The sequence below is a fragment of the Musca autumnalis genome, unplaced genomic scaffold, assembly GCF_047663935.1.
Source record: "Musca autumnalis isolate F117 unplaced genomic scaffold, ASM4766393v1 scaffold_3, whole genome shotgun sequence".
In the NCBI taxonomy this organism is placed as follows: Eukaryota; Metazoa; Arthropoda; class Insecta; order Diptera; family Muscidae; genus Musca; species Musca autumnalis.
The window spans coordinates 162,827,736-162,849,516 of record NW_027411866.1 but is presented as its reverse complement, the minus strand read 5'-3'; the positions used below and the strand labels follow the sequence as shown (position 1 = coordinate 162,849,516).

Below are 21,781 nucleotides of genomic sequence, written 5' to 3'. Positions count from 1 at the left end.
CAGCCGTTCTCAACTGATGCCATTACCAACGAACGACATTTAATTTTTATTTATAATGATTTTATATTTGGCATTTTGCATTTGATATTTGATATTTTTTGTATTTTATGTTTTATATTTTTTATTTTATCTCATATTTTATACCTTATATTTTATTTTATTTAATGTGTAGGGTTCACATGCTCGCCTCGTTGCTTACTTGTTATTATTACTTTTCGCTATTGTTTACATTAACAAGTTTAGATGTACTATCTAAAGAACGATTAACATGTGAACGTGATAGCTTGTTGTAAAGCTACCGAAACATGTGTCAACACTCTTAAAACCTGACTGGAATTAATTACATCATAATAAACAAAACGACATTTCCTATATTTTAAAGTATTCCATAAAAATGTTGTAATTAACATGCCGATAAAAAAGAGAAAACTTTTCGATTTATTTACATTTTATTTCTAAAAGTATGAAGGTTCATATATTCTAAATCATTTCACCCAGGGGTTTAATAATCATTTCATGAATTTGAACATGGGGTGGTGTTGAGAGCATATACATAACGGCATTTGAGACGTCTTCCGGTTTAAGCATGCACTCTCCCGCAGCTTTACGTACGTCGTCGAATAAGAGATTGGTGTCGACAAGACCAGGACTGATACTCTGAAAAAAAAAAAAACAAAAACACAAACAATATTAATTAACAATTAATTGATTAAAGTGCAAATAGTGTTTGCTTTCCATATTCATATTTTACAATATCAAAATAAAATCATGTTTAGTTTATAGCAAGTTTCAAGATGTACTCAGTCCATTCCTTTCATTACTTCACCCCACAAAAGGTGGACAAAATTTGCAGTTCACGAAGAAACCGAACCTAGTAAAAGGGCTGCACGAAAACTACCTGGCCTAGGCAACACCGCGTATTGCCAGGCGCCATTTGAATTTGTTGTTGGAAAGTTTAACAGTTTTTAGCCTAGACTTATTCAGGACTGTTTGTCCTACGACCATTTTCGTCCAAGGACCAACACAGGACCATCCTATAAGAGTATGAAAAAAAGGTTCAATAAATTCGGTATTCGCCAAAAAACGAAGGTTGTGGGGGTCGCCCAAAATCGATCGTTGTGCCAGAAAAGAAAAAAATATGCCGTGCATGAACGGATAATGTGAGATCTCCATGTTAAATACCGCGAGATAGAGGCATTCTAGGGCATTTCTTCCAACTACTAACATTTGATATTGCATAAACACCTGGCCGCAAAAATGGATTTTTCTCGTTAGATCCAGCAAAATTGGATAATCGCTAAAAAAAGGCGAATTGGTTCAAAGAAATTGTGCATAAAATCGATCGCGGTGCTTCAAACTACATTTATATGATCGTCACAGACGATGAATTTAGGATCTATGCTTAGGAGCCTTAAACAACAGCGGGAATCGGCCGTTTGTGTCTTCGAAAGCGAGCCAAATCAAACGAAAGTTGTTCATGTAAGATGCACTTCGAAGCAAAAGATTGCCTGTTTCTTCAGAAAAACTGACCGTTTGGCGACTATAAGGCTTGAGAAATATAGGACGGTTAATTCTGAGTGGTATACTATAATTTGTTTGCCTGAAGTCTCCTGAGAAATTCGAAAAACGAACAAGAGAAGACAAATCATTCTGCATAATGATAATGTGGGCTTCACACATCGATTCAAACCAGCGCCTGTTTGACACAAAAAAAAAAAAAAAAAAATGGAATTGATGGCTCAACCAATGTACAGCCTTGACTGGCGATCCAATGACTTAATTTGATTCCAGCACATCAAGAAAAAACGCGTGGTGAACGATTTTTGGTGCCTGAAGATACTGTAAAAGCGTTCAAAAGCCGTGTTTTGAAGGTGCCTCATTCGGTTCGGGGTTGAGCGCACGAAACTCTCTTTGATGGTAAATATTCGCATTTTCATTGTTGTTCAGTCCTCGTAGTCTATTTGTTCCAAACTTTGTACCACACGTACGAATTTCGATGAAGGACTATATTGGTCCACTCGATCTGAGACGAAAAACAGATTTCCAAATTAAGTGATCCGAAAATTCCCATTGTCATGAACCGAAACTGTTATCTATATTAATAAAAGAGTAGAGTGACTGATTCACTGACTGACTGACTGATTGACTGATTGATTCATCAACGCCCAGACGAAACGGCTGAAGCTAGAATCATGAAATTTTGGGTGAGGGTCACTCTTGGTCCGAAGGTGACAGATAAGGCTTGGTTTTTGGAAATTCTTACTAGAACGGTACGAAAAGTACCAAAAGGTACTAAATATGGTACCATTAGTATTAGCCAAACGCGAAGAGCTAGAATTCTGAAATTTGGAATGAGGGTCGCTGATGAAAAGATAGAAAGGTATACCAAAGGGTTTTTGGAAATTCGGACTATAAGTGTACGAAAAGTACTAAAAGTTACCAAATTTAGTACCATTTGGTATTATGTGAACGGATAGAGCTATAATCTTGAAATTTGGAATAAAAATCAAGGTTTAGAAGATGTGTTGATACAAGGCGGTGGTTTTGGAAATGTGTACTCTTGTGTGCGAAAAGTACTAAATGGTACTAAATTTGGTACAATTTGCATTTGGGCGAACCGGTAGAGCTAGAACTCTGAAATTTGGAATGAGGGTCACTGATGGAAAGATAAAAAGGTGTACCAAAGGGTTTTTGGAAATTCGGACTACAAGTCTACGAAAAGTACTAAAACGTACTAAATTTAGTACTATTTCGTATTATGGGAAAGAATAGAGGTAAAATCTTCAAATTTGGAATGTAAATCAAGGTCTGGAAGATGTGTTGATATATGGTTTTGGGAATGTGCATTCATGTGTACGAATAGTACTAAATGGTACTAAATTTGGTACACTTTGAATTTGGCGAACCGATACGGTTAGAATTCTGAAATTTGGAATTTCTATTACTGTTGGAGTGTAGGTGTGAGATATGGAAGTAGTTTTCGAAATTCGTACATATGAGTACGAAAAGTACTAAATAGTACCAACTAAGGTACATTTTGAACAGATGGAGCTGGAATCCTGCAATTTAGAATTAGGATTACTGTAGGAGTGTAGTATAAAGGTATTTTGGAACTTCGTACTTTTGGGTACGAAAAGTACTAAATGGTACCAAATTTGGTACAATTTGGAATAGAGTGATCGGATAAAGGTGGAATCTTGAGATTTGGAATTAAGATTACTATTGGAGTGAATGATTGAGGTAGTTTTGAAAATTTATGGTTATGGGTACGAAAAGTACTAAATGGTATCAAACCTGGTACAATTTGGATATGAGTGATCGGATAGAGTTGGAATAGTGAAATTTGGAACTAAGATTATTGTTGGACTGTAGCATTGTGAAAGTTTAAGAAATTCGTACTTTTGGGTACGAAAAGTACTAAATGGTACTAACCTTGGTACAACTTGGATTTGGCGTAACGGATACAGCTGGAATCCTAAGATTTGGAATTAAGAGTACTGTTGAGTTGTAGGATTGAGGTAGTTTTGAAAATTTTTGGTTATGGGTACCAAAAGTACTGGACGGTACTAAATCTGGTACAATTTGGACTTGGGTGAACAGATAAAGCAGGATATCTTAGATATAAAATAAAAATACTGTTGGAATGTAGGATTACAAATGTTTTAAAAATTCGTACTTAGGGGTACAAAAGGTACTAAATATGGTACAATTAGTCTTGGAGGATCGGGTAGAGATGGAATTCTGAAATTTGGCTTTGAGATTATTATTGGAGTGTAGGATTGAAGAAGTTTTCGAAATTCATACTTAGGGGTACGAAGAGTATTTTATGGTACTAAATTTGGTACAACTTTGGGTTGGGATTGTTGGAGTGTATGATTGAGGAAATATTGGAAATTCGTATTTATGGATACGAAGTATAGTACTCTGCGGCACTAAATTTTGCACATTTTGGGTTTGGGTGAACAGATAGAGCATGAATCCTGAGATATGGGTTCAAGATTACTGTTGGAGTGTAGAAGTAAAATAGTATTTGAAATTCGTACTTATGGATACGTAAAGAAATAAATGATACTACATTTGATACAATTTTAATTTGGGTAGGAAACCTGAGATACTGAATTAAGATGACTGTTGGAGTGTAAGATTGAAGAAGTTTCCGAACTGTGGTAAAAAATATGGTACAATTTGAATATGGGTGGTCTTGGATTTGGTACATCTTGGATTTGGAGATACGGAGTGCGCTGGATTCCAGAAGTACAAAATTTATATTATTGTTGGAGTGAAGTATTAAGATATAGAGGTAATTTTGGGTATTTGCTTTTGTTATTTGGTAAATATAGACCTTTATTCCGGATTTTGGTATTAAGATCACTTTTAGTGTGAAAAATAAAAAAACACAGACTTTCGAATAATGTGCTGGTGTGATGGTTGAGATATAGGGATTGGTTTAGAAACATGTACACTATACACCAAAGTATTCAAAAAGTACTAAATCGTACTAAATTTAATATTGTGTGTATACACATGTTTGAAACATCTGATTCACAGGTTTTGGGGAACTGTACAGAATTAGCAACAATTTGTTACTGAGCAGAGATGTTCACTTGGACTTCTGATATTAAGTACATATTAATAAGAGTTACTGTTTGGTGCGGACAAAGGTATGAGGTTTTTAAAAATGTATTTACGTATGCAAAAAACTTAATATAATTATTTTTATACCCTCAGCCTTTAGGCTAAAGAGGGTATTTACACTTTGATACGACCAAAAATGTGCCTCATCGAAATAATGGTTTTAGACCCCAAGTATGTTTGTACGATATCCGTTTCAGACAATTTTGAGTAGATCTAGCAATGTCCGTCCGTCTGTCTGTCTGTCCGTCTGTCTGTCTGGCTGGCTGGTGCGCACGATAACTCTCGAACGGATCAATCGATTCGGTTCAAATTTTGGGTATCGACATATTTTGTCCAGATTCGATTTAAGTTCGTAGATGGGCCATATAGGTCCACTCCTTCAGGTACCTCCCCCACAAATGTTCAAAAATTGTCGCAAAACTTGTGCGAACGATAACTCTTGCAGGGAATAACCGATTTGGTCCATATTTTGCACGTCGTGTAATTTCTACCAAACTTAGATGAGGTTCCAATATGGACTCAATCGGTCCACTCCTTCGGGTACCTCCCACACAAAATTTCGGAAAAGTTCAGTTTAGGACCTGGTCTCGAATCGCTTTGATTTTTGTTTACGCAAGTTGTATTCGCTGTCCTCTATACGACGCTGTAAGTTTCATTAGGGGCAAGCCCATACTTCCTGAGAAAATAGCCTGAAAGTTACAAAAAACCCTATGACACCGTGTGTAGTGGTTGGAGCGCAGGATAACTTTCGAACGGATCTGCCGATTCGGTCCAAAATTTGGCTTTCGTAGTATCTTGTCCAAACTTAGTTCAAGTTCATAGATGGATTATATCGGTCCACTCCTTCCGGTACCTCCCCCACAAAAGTTCGAAAATATTCGGAAAATTTGTGCGTACGATAACTCTTGAAGGGAGTAACCGATTTGGTCCATCCTTTGCACATTATGAAAGTTCTACCAGACTTAGATGAGGTTCCAATATGGACTCAATCGGTAAACTCCTTCGAGTACCTCCCACACAAAATTTCGGAAAAGTTCAGTTTAGGACCTGCTCTCGAATCGCCTTGGTTTTTGTTGTAACATCTTGTATTCACTGTTTCCTATACGAAGGTACAAGTTTCATCAGGGGCAAGTCCATACTTCCCGAGAAAATGGCCGGAAAGTTGCAAAAAGCCCCAATGACACCTTGTGTAGTGGTAGGAGCGCAAGATAACTCTCGAACGGATCTGTCGATTCGGTCCAAAATTTGGCCTTCGTAATATTTTACCAAAACATAGTTTAAATTCGAAGATGGGCTATATCGGTCCACTCCTTCAGGTACCTCCCCCACAGAACTTCAGAAATGTTCGGAAAATTTTTGCGCACGATAACTCTTGAAGGGAGTGACCGATGTAATCCATACTTTGCACATCCTAATATATCTACCAGATATAGATCAGGTTCGAATATGGACTAAATTTGTCTACTCCTTCTGGTACCTCTCACACAAAATTCCGGATAAGTTCACTTTAAGACCTGCTATCGAATCACTTGGATTTTTGTTGAAGCTATTTGCATACGCTACCACTATTACGACGGTAAAAGTTTTTTCAGGGGTAAGTCCATATTTCTTGCGAAAACAGCCTGAAAGGTGTAAAAAAACCTCTATGTCACCATATGTGGTGGTCGAAGAACACGATAACTCTCGAACTGTTCAACCGATTTGGTCCAACATTTGGTCTTCGTCATATTATATCCAAGCTTAGTCCCATGGGCAATACCGGTCCACAACTTTCGGTACTTCTCCCAAATATTTAAAATATATCACTTTGGATCTCCTAATATTTTATCAAAATTTAGTTAAACTTCTAAAATGGCCAATAAAGGTCCTCCCTAAGAGTACCTGCCCTACAAAAGTTCAACATTTGTGTCTTAGCGCAGTTAATTCCAATTCCACATTATTGTCGGCAAGTTCAAATGTCCAAAAAGGGCCAAATTCTGAAGAGATCTGAAATACATTCGATCTGTCCGGAGGTAAAAGATTCGCTTCACTTCGGCTGAGGGTATATATCTTTCGGCAAAGCCGACTGACACTTTTTTACTTGTTTAATATCAATTATTAGATTTGGGTTAACTGAAAGGGCTGGAAATAAAAATTGTTGATTGGTTGTACGATTAATATGGAGAGGTATTTTTTCAAACTTGGGCCTGTGTGAATGCAAATATTACATTTTGTACCATTCCGATTTTGAGCTAGAATGTTTAATTTTTGTATTGAGGCCTGTGCTACTGTGGTTTCACAAACATACGAAAGTAATAAAGTGTACAAAATATGCTGGATTTCTAAAATTAGATGTTAGGCTTGAGATATGAAGGTGGATGGAGCCATAAGCACACGTATATGAGTTGAAAATTAGACCTGCAAAAAGTGTACGATATGTACTAAATTATTTACCCATGTACTAAATTCATGGGTAAAGCTCTAATACCAAGAATAATATAGGTATAATAATATTTGTTCCACTAACATCCCTGGCGGGACAAGGGAGTATACATTTTATTTGAACGAAGTATTGGGCACTTGATTTGTATACATATTATAGCGAGTACTTGCAAACTGATTAACAAACTTAACATATTCTCTGTTATACGGTGGGGTTATAAGAATAGTAAATAGAAACAATACCATGAGAATTAACGATTCGTGAAAAAAACAAATGTCTACACCTTGATAACAAAAATCTACAGACATATAATACGAACTTTTTAAATACGTTTTTTTGCCCCAAAACGTCATATATGTCAACGTTTACATATGCGACGTTTTAATACCAAAGAAAGATTATAATAGAATCAAATCTAAATGTAAGTGTGTAAAATTTGGTGTTATAAACAGTGTTATACTTTATACCGACATCTATTTTTAATATAACAGAGCGACATCTTCATTTCATACAATGTTGACAACGATCAGGAAATTGTATGAAGTTGGTTGCATTGAACATTTTCTTTTTGATTTGGAGACCTGTAAATCTTTCTTTTGGTGGACCCTGCAACAGTGATAACGTGTTTCGACTAATATATCGATCAACTAAAACAAAGTGTTTAAGTGATATATAAAGTGAATGTTGTACACAGTAATATTTTTATATTATACAAAATAACAACATCAAAGTAAGTAATGTTGTAGTTATTTATTAATATGTAAGTAGAGGACAGTGGGGTGACGTAGGGGATGGAAGATACCAAGGAACGGTCCTGACCGGTTTTAACATGGCAAAGCCCAGGATTTATCTTGGTCCCTCTTTCATCCCAAGTGGACACTGACCTCCCCGTGGTGTCACCTGGGGAACTGCCTTTAACACCCGTTAAAGGTAGTGAGCTAACATGTGCCGCGCGTTCACCCATAAGAACGTTAAAAACTTGGGTTTGGGCGTCGGGTTAGTAACCCTCCCCTAGAAAAAACAGCCTACTATGAAAAAACGAAAGAAAAGAAAAACAAACCCCTCTAAAGTTGACGAACCCCGCAAACGTTTTAAGGACCATGATCTGCGAATCTGCACCTGGAATGTTCGCACTCTTTATAGAGAAGGTGCAGTCTTCGCATTGGCAGACGTACTTGAAAAGTACAAGACCGATATTACTGCCATACAGGAAATACGATGGATTGGGAAAGGCGTCACAACAACACCTAAAGGTGACGCACTGTATTATAGCTGCCATGACGTAAAGCATGAGTTTGGTTGTGGATTCGTAGTTAGTCGGAGACTAAAACATCTTGTATCCAGCTTCACCCCAGTGAATGAAAGACTTGCTGCAATTCGAATAAAAGCTAAATTCTTCAACATCAGCTTTATTTGCGCTCATGCTCCCACTGAAGAAAAGGACGAACAGACCAAAGATATATTTTACGAGCGCTTAGAAGAAACATATGACCGTTGCCCTGCCCATGACATTAAAATCATTCTAGGCGATTTTAATGCCAAAATTGGAAAGGAGAATATCTTTGGCCCAACAGTCGGGAAATTCAGTCTCCACAGTGAAACATCTGACAATGGTATGAGACTGATAGACTTTGCAGCTGCAAAAAACATGGTAGTTAGCAGTACCAGATTTAATCATCTCGATATTCATAAGGGCACCTGGCTGTCTCCAGATCAGAAAACAAGAAACCAAATTGATCATGTTGTGATAGATGGAAGACATTCATCGAGCGTGTTGGATGTACGATCGTTCCGAGGCGCAAACATTGATTCGGACCACTACCTTGTTGCAGCAAAGGTACGCACCCGCTTAAACGTAGCAAACAAAGTACGAACAGACACAACACGAAAGTTAGACATCGGTAAGCTGCAATCACAACAGATAGCCACAGCATATTCCACTCAACTAGCCCAATTGCTTAATCAAAGCCCTCCTCATCCCGATAACATATCAGCGCAATGGCAAAGCATTGCCCACTCCATGCAAACAGCCGCAAAATCCATACTTGGATACCAGAGACCTCCACCAAGGAATCCATGGTATGATGAGGAGTGTCGTGCTGCCACCGAAGAGAAAAATGCGGCATATAAGGCTACTTTACAATCCGTAGCAACGCGTAGCACACGAGAGAGATACAGGGAGAAAAGGAGAGAGGAGAAACGTCTTTTCCGCAGGAAAAAGAGAGAGATGGTAAAGCGGGAGTGTGAAAAAATAGAGATGTACAGGAGCCAGAATGAAGTCCGAAAATTCTACCAAAGAGTCAAGCATCAAACTGATGGCTTTGGTACAGGCACATCCTCCTGTAGAGACCAGCAAGGTAATTTGGTAACTGATACAGATATTGTACTCAGGATATGGAAAGAACATTTTTCAAATCTGTTGGTATCCAATAGCAGCGAAGACGACGAAGATACCACAGTCCCAATCCCAGAAGATGGTATTGAATGTATACCGCCCAGCCAAGATGAGGTAAAGACAGCAATAAATCGGCTGAAGAGTAATAAGGCAGCAGGGGCCGATGGCTTACCAGCCGAGCTGTTCAAAACCGGAGGCGACACGCTGATAAGGTGTATTCATCAGTTAGTTAGCACCATCTGGCAGGAAGAACGAGTACCCGACGATTGGAACCTGAGTATCCTGTGCCCCGTCCACAAGAAGGGAGATAAGACTGTATGCTCTAACTATAGGGGCATAAGTCTACTCCCTATTGCCTACAAGATCATGTCAGGGATATTGTGCGAACGACTAAAGCCAATGGTCAACGAGATTATTGGACCATACCAATGCGGCTTTAGACCTGGCAAGTCCACCATTGACCAGATATTTACCCTGCGGCAAATCCTGGAGAAGACCCAAGAGATGCAGATCGACACCTACCACCTTTTTGTCGATTATAAAGCAGCCTTCGACAGCCCGCTGCGCTCAAAGGTATTCCAAGCCATGTCTGAATTTGGTATTCCCGCAAAGCTCATCCGGCTTTGTAAAATGACTTTAACTGACACGAGGTCCTCAGTTAAAATAGGAAAGAACCTCTCCGAAGAGTTTGGTACCAAAAGAGGTTTCAGACAAGGAGACAGCCTTTCGTGTGACCTCTTCAACATCCTGCTAGAAAAGGTTATACGAGAGGCAAACGTCAAAAGAAGTGGCACAATCTACACCAATAGTCACATGTTACTTGCCTATGCTGATGACATAGACATCATGGGACGATCAGTAAAGGAAGTAACTGATGCCTTTAGGAAGGTCGAAGCAGAATCTGCGAAAGTGGGTCTGGCGGTAAACGGCGAAAAGACCAAGTTGATGGTGTCGACGCGCAATGCGTCCATTGAGCTCGGACCGACTGTGGAAGTTGGTTCCTATAATAATGAGGTAGTAAAAGACTTCGTCTACCTCGGCACCTCCGTCAACACAACAAACGACATCAGTTGTGAAATAAAAAGAAGAATTGTATTGGCCAACAGATGCTACTTTGGATTAAGTAAGCAGTTTAAAAACAAAGCCACATCTCGTCAAACAAAAATAACGCTCTACAAAACACTGATACTACCCGTGCTGATGTATGGCTCCGAAGCCTGGGTACTTGCGCAAGCAGACATGGCAGTGCTTGGTGTGTTTGAGAGAAAAATTCTTCGAAAGATCTACGGACCAATCTGCGTTGACGGTGAATATCGACGTCGCATGAACCACGAGCTGTATCTGCTATACAACGACATCAATATTGTTAAACGTATCGAGATGCAGCGATTGCGTTGGCTAGGCCATATCATAAGAATGAGCGATGATGAACCCGCTAAAAAGGCGTATGAATACATGCCACATGGCGGTGCACGCAGAATTGGCAGGCCAAGGAATAGATGGCGCAAACAAGTTGATGTTGAGATGAAAAGGCGCGGTATTCCAGAGAGCAAAGCAACAAATAGAGAGGAATGGAGATCTCTTCTTAGTTCGGCCTATAGAACAAATGTTCTGTAATGGGCCAGCTAAGTAAGTAAGTAAGTAAGTAGTAGAGGACAGTGAGATTTTGATAAAATAAAAAAGGAAAAGTGCACTATTTATGTTTTATTACTTTTATAGATATAAGTGGGCTAATCAATCTATATTAATAAAAGAGTAAAGTGATTGACTGACTGACTGACAGACTGACTGATTGATTCATCAACGCCCAGACGAAACGGCTGAAGCTAGAATCCTGAAATTTTGGTTGTGGATCACTCTTGGTCCGAAGGGGTCAGATAAGGCTGGGTTTTGGGAAATTCGAAGTGGAAGGGTACGACAAGTACTAAAAGGTACTAAATATGGTACCGTTTGTATTTGGCGAACCGGTAGAGCTAGAACTTTGAAATTTGGAATGATGGTCACTGATGGAGTGTACGAAAGATGTGCTAAAGGATTTTTAGAAATTCGAACTATAAGTGTACGAAAAGTACTAAAGTGTACTAAATTTGGTACCAATTCGTATTTTGTGAACGGATAAAGGTTAAAGGTTGAAATTTGGGGTGAGAATCAAGGTTAAAAGGTAAGGAGGTGGTATAGGAAAAGTGCACACATGTGTACGAAAAGTATTAAATGGTACTAAATTTGGTACAATTATGATTTGGGCGAACGGAAAGAGCTGAAATCCTGAAATTTTGAATTAAGGCTACTGTTGGAGAGTAGAATGGACGTAGTTTTGAAAATTCGTACTTATGGGTACGAAAAGTACTAAATGGTACTAAATTTAGTACAATTATGATTTGGGCGAACGGATAGAGCTGGAATCCTAAAATTTTGAACTAAGTCTGCTGTTGGAGAGTAAAATGGAAGTAGTTTTGAAAATTCGTAGTTATGGATACGAAAAGTACTAAATGGTACTAAATTTGGTACAATTATGATTTGGGCGAACGGATAGAGCTGGAATCCTGAAATTTGTATTAAGGCTGATGTTAGAGAGTAGAATGTAAGTAGTTTTGAAAATTCGTACTTATGAGTACTAAATGTAGTAAATTTGGTACAATTACGATTTGGGCGAACGGATAGAGCTGGAATCCTGAAATTTTGAGCTGAGGCAACTGTTGGAGAGTAGATTGGAAGTAGTAAATTTTATACAATTTGGATTTAGGTTGAACGGATAGAGCTGGAATCCTGAAAGTTTGAATTAAGATTGATGTTGTAGTATGGAGATAATTTGGAAATTCGTTCTTATGGGTTACGAAAAGTAAAAAAATTTTGTACAATTAAGTTTTGGGTCATCGGATAGAGCTGAATTTCTGAAATTTGGAATAAAAATTGCTGCTGGAGTATGACATTGGCTACTGTTGGATTGTAGAATGGAAGTTGTTTTGAAAATTCGTACTTAAGGTTACGAAAAGTACTAAGTGGTACTTAATTTGGATTTAGGGTGAACGGATAGAGCTGTAGCCCTGAAATTTCGAATTAACATTGATGTTAGAGTATGGGATTGAGATAATTTGGGAATTCGTACTTCGTAGGCTACATTTGGGGTTTAAAAAAGTAGTTTTGAAAATTCGTACTTATGGGTACAAAAAGTACCAAATTTGGATTTGGGTGAACGAACAGAGCTGGAATAATGAAATTTAAAATTAAGCTTGCTGTTGGGGTGTAAGATGGAGTTAGTTTTGCAAAGTCTTACTTACGGATAAGAAAAATACATTGGTACAGTTTGGATTTGGGTGAACGAATAGAGCTGGAATTGGTGTGCAATGTTGGTGTCGCTGTTAATTTTCAGTGCTCGCCACTTCCATATTATATATTGTTTATTTGTTTTTTAAATCCTTTCGCATACGAAGTAGCGGGCACTTTGCTAGTTTAATTTATATATTTTTTTAATTTTAATGGAATAGCAGTATGTTCATTTAGCCATGACTAGGTAGGCTCTGTCTATTGATCGGAGTAAGAAATTTGAGGCGAACTGTGGCGATGATCGATTTTTCATGGGTCTTTGTCAGGTTATGGTGTTTTCTCTACGAATAATGCAGCATTGATGATGCCCATATTTCGTTGAGCATTGTATATTAACCCACATAAAGCCACTGGCCGTTTAAACACCACCAAAAATGGTTGCAAAATTTGACGTAAAACTCGGACGTTTTCGCAAATTTTTGTGGGCTTTGTTGCATTTTGTTATAGTATTGTCTTTTATCTATCATTCCATACTTATAAAGATTTATTTGGCCTATGCATTTCCACGCAATTGGCCTAAAACGCATGCAATACAACAAATCGACTTTTTTGTAATATTCGCCTTTTGAGGAAAAATTTAAATATGCGATAAAAATTTAATCATAATTGTTACATTCATCTAAAGTCAGGAATTTGTTAGCAATGTAGTAAGAGTATTTTCTCAATCGAAAACCAAGGGATTGGCATTTAAGAAAACACCTATATTACCCTTGAAAATTTAGAATGTCTCAAACATAACATTTTCATATACAATTTTAAGTTTTATAGCGAAAAAAATTATCGGCGCTAAATGGGTTAACCTGAAATAACTCTATCGTTTGTGAGTTTATGCCTTCCTCTAGCCAAATTGTCCCATAGATCTTTCCGCCTATTATTATTCAGTAGATTAATGCCATCGGGACCTCAGATTATTGCGTTGTTAGTGATCCAGTTAGGGAGTTCTATACTCCGATAAAATAAGATCAAATTTTATTATGTACCTCATATGTAGACAGCGGAATTTTATGCAACCCCTATTTTTGGTCCGATTCATGTCAAATTTTGGGACTGGGCATATTTTTGGCTTCTGATTAAATTGCAATCGAAACATATGACATATGCAAAATCATGCAAAAGGCATAAATTTTTGCATATGCAGACAAGTCAATAAAATAGAGAAATGTATAACCAAAGCCTTAACCTTCAAAATACCGAAAATCGGGAGGTATCGTTCTATGGGGGCTATATGAAGGCCTGAACCTAAACCGATAAATTTTAGGTGAAAAGTTGTTTATCCCCAAGGAAGACATAATACCAAATTTCAGCCATTTTGGCGGGATGTTGGGGGCACAACCTTTAAAATACCGAAAATCGGGAGGTATCGTTCTATGGGGGCTATATGAAGACGTGGACCTATACGGACAAATTTCAGGTGGAAAGTTTTATACCCCCAAGAAAGACTTAATACCAAATTTCACCCATTTCGGAGGGATATTGAGGTCACAACCTTCTAAATACCAGAAATCCGGATGTACCGTTCTATGGGGGCTATATGAAGACGTGGACCTATACTGACAAATTTCAGGTGGGAAGTTTTATATTCTCAACGAAGACTTTATACAAAATGTCAGCCATTTAAAGGTGATGTTGAGGCCACAACCTTCAAAATATCGGAAATCGGCAGGTACCTTTCTATGGGGGCTATATGAAGACGTGGCTCCATGCGGACAAATTTCAGGTGTAAAGTTTCATACCCCTAACGAAGACTTAATACCACATTTCAGTCATTTCGGTGGATTTTTAGACCACAAATCCTTGTATATATTTTTGCATATGCTCATTTTATGCAAATATGTAAAAATATTTCAAAATATGCACGATATGCAAAATATGCAAACATTTCTGGGCCTAATTCTTTTTATTTTGTGATAAAACGAGTTTCTGTCTAATAAGATTTTCTCTACGACCATCCTAACCGTATATGAATTTGCATAGGATTCCGCTGTCTACTCATAGGTTGGCAGCGTAATTCTACCTGCATTACTGGGTATTTAACTAAATGCTTAATCTACTTACTGATACTTTAATTTTTGTTCCATATTCTCGAAATTCTTGACGATATATTTCATTAATTGCCCTGACTGCAAACTTCGACGGTGAATATATATTTGTGGAGGGTAGTTGATGCGGTAGTCCTGGAAATACTGCATGCCCAGCTATACTATTAACATTTATAATATGACCATTGCAATTGCGTTCCTTCATTGATTTAAATGCTTTCTGGGTGCAGGACACAATACCCATGACATTGGTATTTAAAACCTTTTGTATATTGTCAATATCCATTGTACACAATTGGCCTTCGCTTCCGCAACCAGCATTGTTCACCAAAATGTCAATTCCACCAAATTCTTTTATAATTTCCTCAAAGACTTCATTTATGTTTTCCTTGTTGCTAACGTCACAGTGCATGGCTGTGAGATGGGAACGGTTTTCAGCTGGTAAATCATTTCGTATATTTTCTATTAATTCTTTACGTCTTGCCAGACCGATAACTTGTAAGCCTGCCTTAACTAAATCTTTGGCAATAGCAACTCCAATACCCGAACTAGCTCCGGTCACAACAGCGACTTTATTTTGCCAACGTTCCATGTTTGTATCTCAATTAGAACTGTGTACATATCTGGATTATTGTCAAATATAAACAACCTTGAAACCATATGTTGAAGCTTTTTATATTTATTTAGAAAATGTTTACGAATGCCTTTTAAAACAAGAAACAAAAGAACATAATAGCAAACAGCACTTGGTTGTTCGAGAATGAAGCATCCCAGCAAAACATTTCTTAATCAAAGAACGGGTTTTCATAGTAATTTTTGGTAGTCGTGACTACTTTCTTACTAACCCATTATTTTAACTAGGACATGCTGCACCGAATAACTAGTTGTTTTATGGCCACTAGAAGTTGAAAAATAAGGCAAAAACATATGTTCTATTTTACAAGAGTTGAGATGAATTTATGTTCAATTTCAGCACACCTCGCTTTTATTATTTTGCTCTCTGCTGGATATGAACATGTGAACTTCTGATTTGTAGCCAAACACACTACACAATGTGCCACGTTTATGAATATTAAGGGTTGTTCATACGGGCAAAATGTGTCTCATCGAAATAATGGTTTTAGACCCCAAGTATGTTTGGACGAAATCCGTTTCACACAATTTGGAGTCGATTTAGCAATGTCCGTCCGTCCGTTTGTCTGTCTGTCTGGCTGGTGCGCACGATAACTCTCGAACGGATGAACCGATTTGGTCCAAAATTTTGCTTCCGTAATATTTTGTCCAAACTTAGTTTATGTTCGAGGATAGGCCATATCGGTCCACTCCCTCGGGTACCTCTCCCACAAAAGTTCGAAAATGTTCGGAGTAATTGTGCGCACTATAACTCTTGAAGGGAGAAACCGATTTGGTCCATACTTTGCACATCGTGAAATTTCTACAGGAGGTCCACTCCTATGGGTACCTCCCATACAAAATTTCGGAAAAGTTCAGTTTAGGACCAGCTCTCGAATTGCTTTGATTTTTGCCACAGCTACTTGTATTCACTGCTCCCAATGCAACGGTATACATTTTATCAGGGGCAAGTCCATACTTCCTGAGAAAATACCCCAAAAGGTGTAAAAAGCCTATGGAACCATGTTTAGTGGACGGAGTGCACGATTACTCTCGAAAGGATCAATTCGGTCCAAAAGTTGGCCATCGTAATACTTTGTCCGATCATAGTTTAAGCTCGAAAATGAGCCGTATCGGCCCATTCATTTAGGTACCTCCCCCACAAAAGTTCAAAAATTTGTCAATAAAATGATGCGCACGATAACTCTAGAAGGCAGTAACCGATTTGGTCCGTACTTTGCACATCGTAATATTTCTACGACACATAGATCAGATTCGAATATGGACTATATATATCAACTCCTTCGGGTACCTCACACACAAAATTTCGGAAAAGTGCAGTTTAAGGTCTGCTCTCGAATCGATCTTTGTTGTATCAACTTGCATTTGACGGTAAATGTGTTTTCAGGGGCAAGTCCATACTTCCTGAGAAAATGGCCTGAAAGCTGCAAAAACCCCTATGGTACCATGTGTAGTGGCTGGCGCCTTCAATAACTCCCGAACGGATCAACCGATTCGGTCCAAAATTTGGCCTTTGTAACATTTTGTCCAAACTTAGTTTAAGTTCCAATGTGGACACTATCTGACTGGTGGGCGCGATATCTATAGAACGGAAAGACTCCCAAAATAAGTTCCACTTCCAAAATGAACAATGTTGGCCCATTCCTTTAATTACCTTCTACGAAACACCTTTGAGTTTCGTATCCAAATCTAAATTATAGTTGTGCTTAAATCCTCAAAAAACCGAATATCAGGAGGTACCGTTATTTGGGGCTATACAAAAATACTAGCCGATGTTGTTCATATTTAGTCCATTGTTACCCAAGGACATATACTACGTTTGCGCATAATTTCAGAAACATATCTCTATTCGTTTGCAAGCTATTAATTTCGCGCCGCTAGATCAGTGATTTCGACCACTGTCCGTTAGACCGAATTTGGTTGCTTTTGATGTGTCGGAAAGTGCTATCTGCTTTCAAAAAAAGGAATTATGAAGATATCTCTATCCATTCAAAAGTTACAGAATTTTCACCAGAAAAAAAAATGATTCTGAACCACTGTGCGGTGTATACTTACTTCGCGCAGTTGTACTAGCGTCGCTGCCCCACTTATAACACGGCTTTATGTTTCAATTTACCCAATAAAGAAGACAACAAATATCAACTTACCGATATTTTAATTTTTGTTCCATATTCTCGAAATTCTTGACGATATATTTCATTAATTGCGCTGACTGCGAACTTTGAGGGTGAATACATATTTGTGGAGGGTAATTGTTGCGGTAATCCTGGAAATACTACATGCCCAGTAACACTATTCACATTTATTATATGACCATGGAAATCGCGTTCCTTCATTGATTTGAATGCTTTCTGGGTGCAGGCCACAATAGCCATGACATTGGTATTTAAAACCTTCTGTATTTCGTCAATGTCCATTGTACACAGCTGGCCTTCGCTTCCGCAACCAGCATTGTTTACCAAAATATCAATTCCACCAAATTCTTTAATAATTTCGTCAAAGACTTCATTTATGCTTTCTTTGTTGGTAACGTCACAGTACATGGCAGTTAGGTGGGAACGTTTATCAACCGGTAAATCATTTCGTATATTTTCTATTAATTCCTTACGTCTTGCCAGACCGACAACTCGTAAGCCTGCTTTAACTAAATCTTTGGCGATAGCAACTCCAATACCCGAACTAGCTCCGGTCACAACAGCGACTTTATTTTGCCAACGTTCCATGTTTGTGTCTCAATTCGAACTGTTAACACAAGTCAGATATGTCAAACATTATATACTGAAGCGCCTGCTTTAACTAAATATTTGACAATAGCAACTCCAATACCCGTGCTAGCTCCGGTCGCAACGGCGACTTTATTTTGCCAACGTTCCATGTGTGTGTCTTAATTCGAACTGTTAACACCAGTCAGATATGTCAAACATGAAGAGATTCCAAACCATTTGTTGTAGCGTTTTAAATTTGTTAAGAAGATGTTTACGAATGAGTGTTATAAAAAGAAACAAAAGAACGTATTAGTAAACAAGTCTTGGTGGTTGTTGGAGAAAGAAGCATAAGTCGACTTATGCCAATTTTGAATTATTTGTGCATACATATTTATCATAGATGTCCAAATTAGTTGGAGAGAATTTGTGTTGGATAACCCGCTTGGGCGATGGGCTAGTTCGGCATCGGAAACTCGTCGGTTCTCAGCGTTACAGTAACTAGTTCCACTTCTGACCCCTCACAGTGCAATCAACTGTAAACTTTACCATGGGGATGTCATAGGAGGTAACCAATTGACACTCTATGCATTACCTGTAGGTGGTATTGTACTAGTTCCAGGTTTACCAGTTTATTTATAACAAGTAAAAAAGCATACCCTCCACCATAAAATATTCATTCCTGTCCCCAACTTTAAGTGAGTACGTTAAAATGTCAGATAATATATATAAAATGCTTCATTCAGGAGGCCCTTTTTTATGGTGCCTATATTTAACTGTTGACAATTTTTGGTGGGCTAGAAATTGGGAGGTACTGTTATATAGTGGTTATAATAAAACATGGGTCTATGTTGAGAGTTTTTGATGGGAGCCTTTAATGTCAAATAACTCCTAATTCGGTTAAAAAATTTAGCTAGAATCCTCAAAATATCGAAAATCGGTACATAACGTGGGAACTTCAAATGTCATTAACAGCTAGTTCAGAGGTATCTGGGCTATACGAAAACATGAACTTAAATGAACAATTTTTGTTGCAGAATTTTTGTTGACTTTTAAATTTCAAATTACAGAAAGTTCGTCCAAAAATAAAGCTATGGTACGGAAAATCGGGAGGTTTGTTTTGGGGCTATACAAAAACATGGACCTACGTTCGGTTAAACATTTTAAGTAAAATCCTCAAAGTACCGAAAATCGGGAATTATCGTTATATTGGGGCTATGTTGAAAATTGTTGATGCAGATGCGTGGTGACCACTACAACCTTCAAATGTCAAATTACAGTTAGGTCTGTTAAAAATTGTAGCTTAAATTACTGAAAATTGGGAGGTACCGTTACATGGGAGCTATATCCGAACATGGACCTCTGTTGACAATTTTTGATGGAGAGGTGTTGTGACCACCAAGAACTTCAAATGTCAAATTGCTGCTAGTTCGGTTTTATATTGTAGCTAAAATCATCAAGTTACTGAAAATCGGGAGGTACCGTTATATGGGGGCTTTCTTGACAATTTTTGGTGGAGAGGTGTGGTGACCACTAAGAATTTCAAATGTCAAATGTTCAAATTACAGATAATTCGGTTAAAACTTGTTGGTAAAATTCTTAAAATACCTGAAATCGGGCGGTAACGTTATATGGGGGCTATTCCAAAACATGGACCTATGTCCACTAGTTATATAAGTTTATTGACATTAAAGAACCCTAAATGTCAATTGATATCTAAATCGGTCTGAAAATGTAGATAAAAACGTCAAAATGTCGTAAATCGGGGGTACCGTTATATGGGGGCTATACCAACACGTGGACCTAGGTCCACAACTTTTGTTATATGAATTTAGTTACACTTAAGAACCCTAAATGTCAAATTATAGCTATATCGGTCTGAAAATGTAGCTAAAAACGTCAAAATACCGTAAATCGAGGGGTACCGTTATATGGGGGCTATACCAAAACGTGGACCTATGTCCACAAGTTTTGTCACATAAGTTTATTGACACTTAAGAACAATAAATGTCAAATTATAGCTAAATCGGTCTGAAAATGTAGCTACAAACGTCAAAATACCGCAAATCGGGGGTACCGTTATATGGGGGCTATACCAAAACTTGGACCTATGTCCACAACTTTTGTTATATAAGTTTATTGACATTTAAGAACCCTAAATGTCAAATTATAGCTACATCGGTCTGAAAATGTAGCTAAAAACGTCAAAATACCGCAAATCGGGGGGTACCGTTATATGGGGGCTATACCAAAACGTGGACCTATGTCCACAAGTTTTATTATATAAATTTATTAACACTTAAGAACCCTAAATGTCAAATTATAGCTGCAGCGGTCTGATAATGTAGCTAAAAACGTCAAAATACCGTATATCGGGGGGTACCGTTATATGCGGGCTATACCAAACCGTGGACTTATGTCCACGCCTTTTTTCATATATGTTTATTGATACTTAAGAACCCTAAATGTCAAATTATAGCTAAATCGGTCTAAAAATGTTTCTAAAAACGTCAAAATACCGCAAATCGGGGGGTACCGTTATATGGGGGCTATACCAAAACGTGGACCTATGTCCACAAGTTTTGTTATATATGTTTATTGACACTTAAGAACCCTAAATGTCAAATTATAGCCTAATCGGTCTGAAAATGTAGCTAAAACCGTCAAAATACCGTAAATCGGGGGTACCGTTATATGGGGTTATACCAAAACGTGGACCTATGTCCACAACTTTTGTTATATAAGTTTATTGACACTTAAGAACCCTAAATGTCAAATAATAGGTACATCGGTCTGAAAATGTAGCTAAAAACGTCAAAATACCGCAAATCGGGGGGTACCGTTATATGGGGGCTATACCAAAACGTGGACCTATGTCCACAACTTCTAATATATAAGTTTATTAACACTTAAGAACCCTAAATGTCAAATTATAGCTACATCGGTCTAAAAATGTAGCTAAAAACTTCAAAATACCGCAAATCGGGGGATACCGTTATATGGGGGCTATACCAAAACGTGGACCTATGTCCACAAGTTTTGTTGTATATGTTTATTGATACTTAAGAACCCTAAATGTCAAATTATAGCCAAATCGGTCTGAAAATGTAGCTAAAAACGTCAAAATACCGTAAATCGGGGGGTACCGTTATATGGGGGCTATACCAAAACGTGGACCGATATAGACCATCATCGAACTTGACCTGCCTGCAAACAAAAGACGCATTTTCCCAAAATTTCAGCGTCCTATCTCCATTTTTGTGGATGATAGAGTGATTACCACAGACGGACGGACGGACGGACGTGCTCAGATCGACTTAGAATTTTACCCTGATCAAGAATATATATACTTTATAGGGTCGCAAATGAGTATTTCAATGCGTTACAAACGGAAAAACAAACTTAATATACCCTCCATACTAATATACCCTCCACACAACTGACGCTTCGTCGTTTACTTGGGGATATATATGTGTTAATTGGTTCCCTTCGCATTACTTATGGGTCAGTTGTGAACTAGTACCACTTACCTCTAGTTTAGGACTATTTAAATTGCGACAATTGGAATTGCTAGCGGGTAGAGAGAAGAAGAGGGCGATTTGCATATTTCCGTCGTATTCCTTTTTTATAC

At 37.9% G+C, this 21,781-nt stretch overlaps 1 protein-coding gene across 2 annotated transcripts; it reads right to left on the bottom strand.

Moving 5' to 3' along the window:
- Positions 1–430: 430 nt before the first annotated feature.
- On the bottom strand, positions 431–18,301 carry LOC141396581 (farnesol dehydrogenase-like). Of its 2 annotated transcripts, none has more exons than XM_073972149.1 (2): positions 17,596–18,301; positions 431–657 (listed from the first exon to the last, which is right to left on the bottom strand). In XM_073972149.1, the coding sequence occupies exons 1-2, from the start codon at positions 18,169–18,171 to the stop codon at positions 481–483; spliced, it is 753 nt and encodes a 250-aa protein (XP_073828250.1). In that variant the 5' UTR covers positions 18,172–18,301; the 3' UTR covers positions 431–480. The 2 variants fall into 2 exon arrangements, with proteins under 2 accessions (XP_073828250.1, XP_073828251.1); XM_073972150.1 differs by lacking the exon at positions 17,596–18,301 and adding an exon at positions 14,832–15,407.
- Between the last annotated feature and the right edge of the window lie 3,480 nt (positions 18,302–21,781).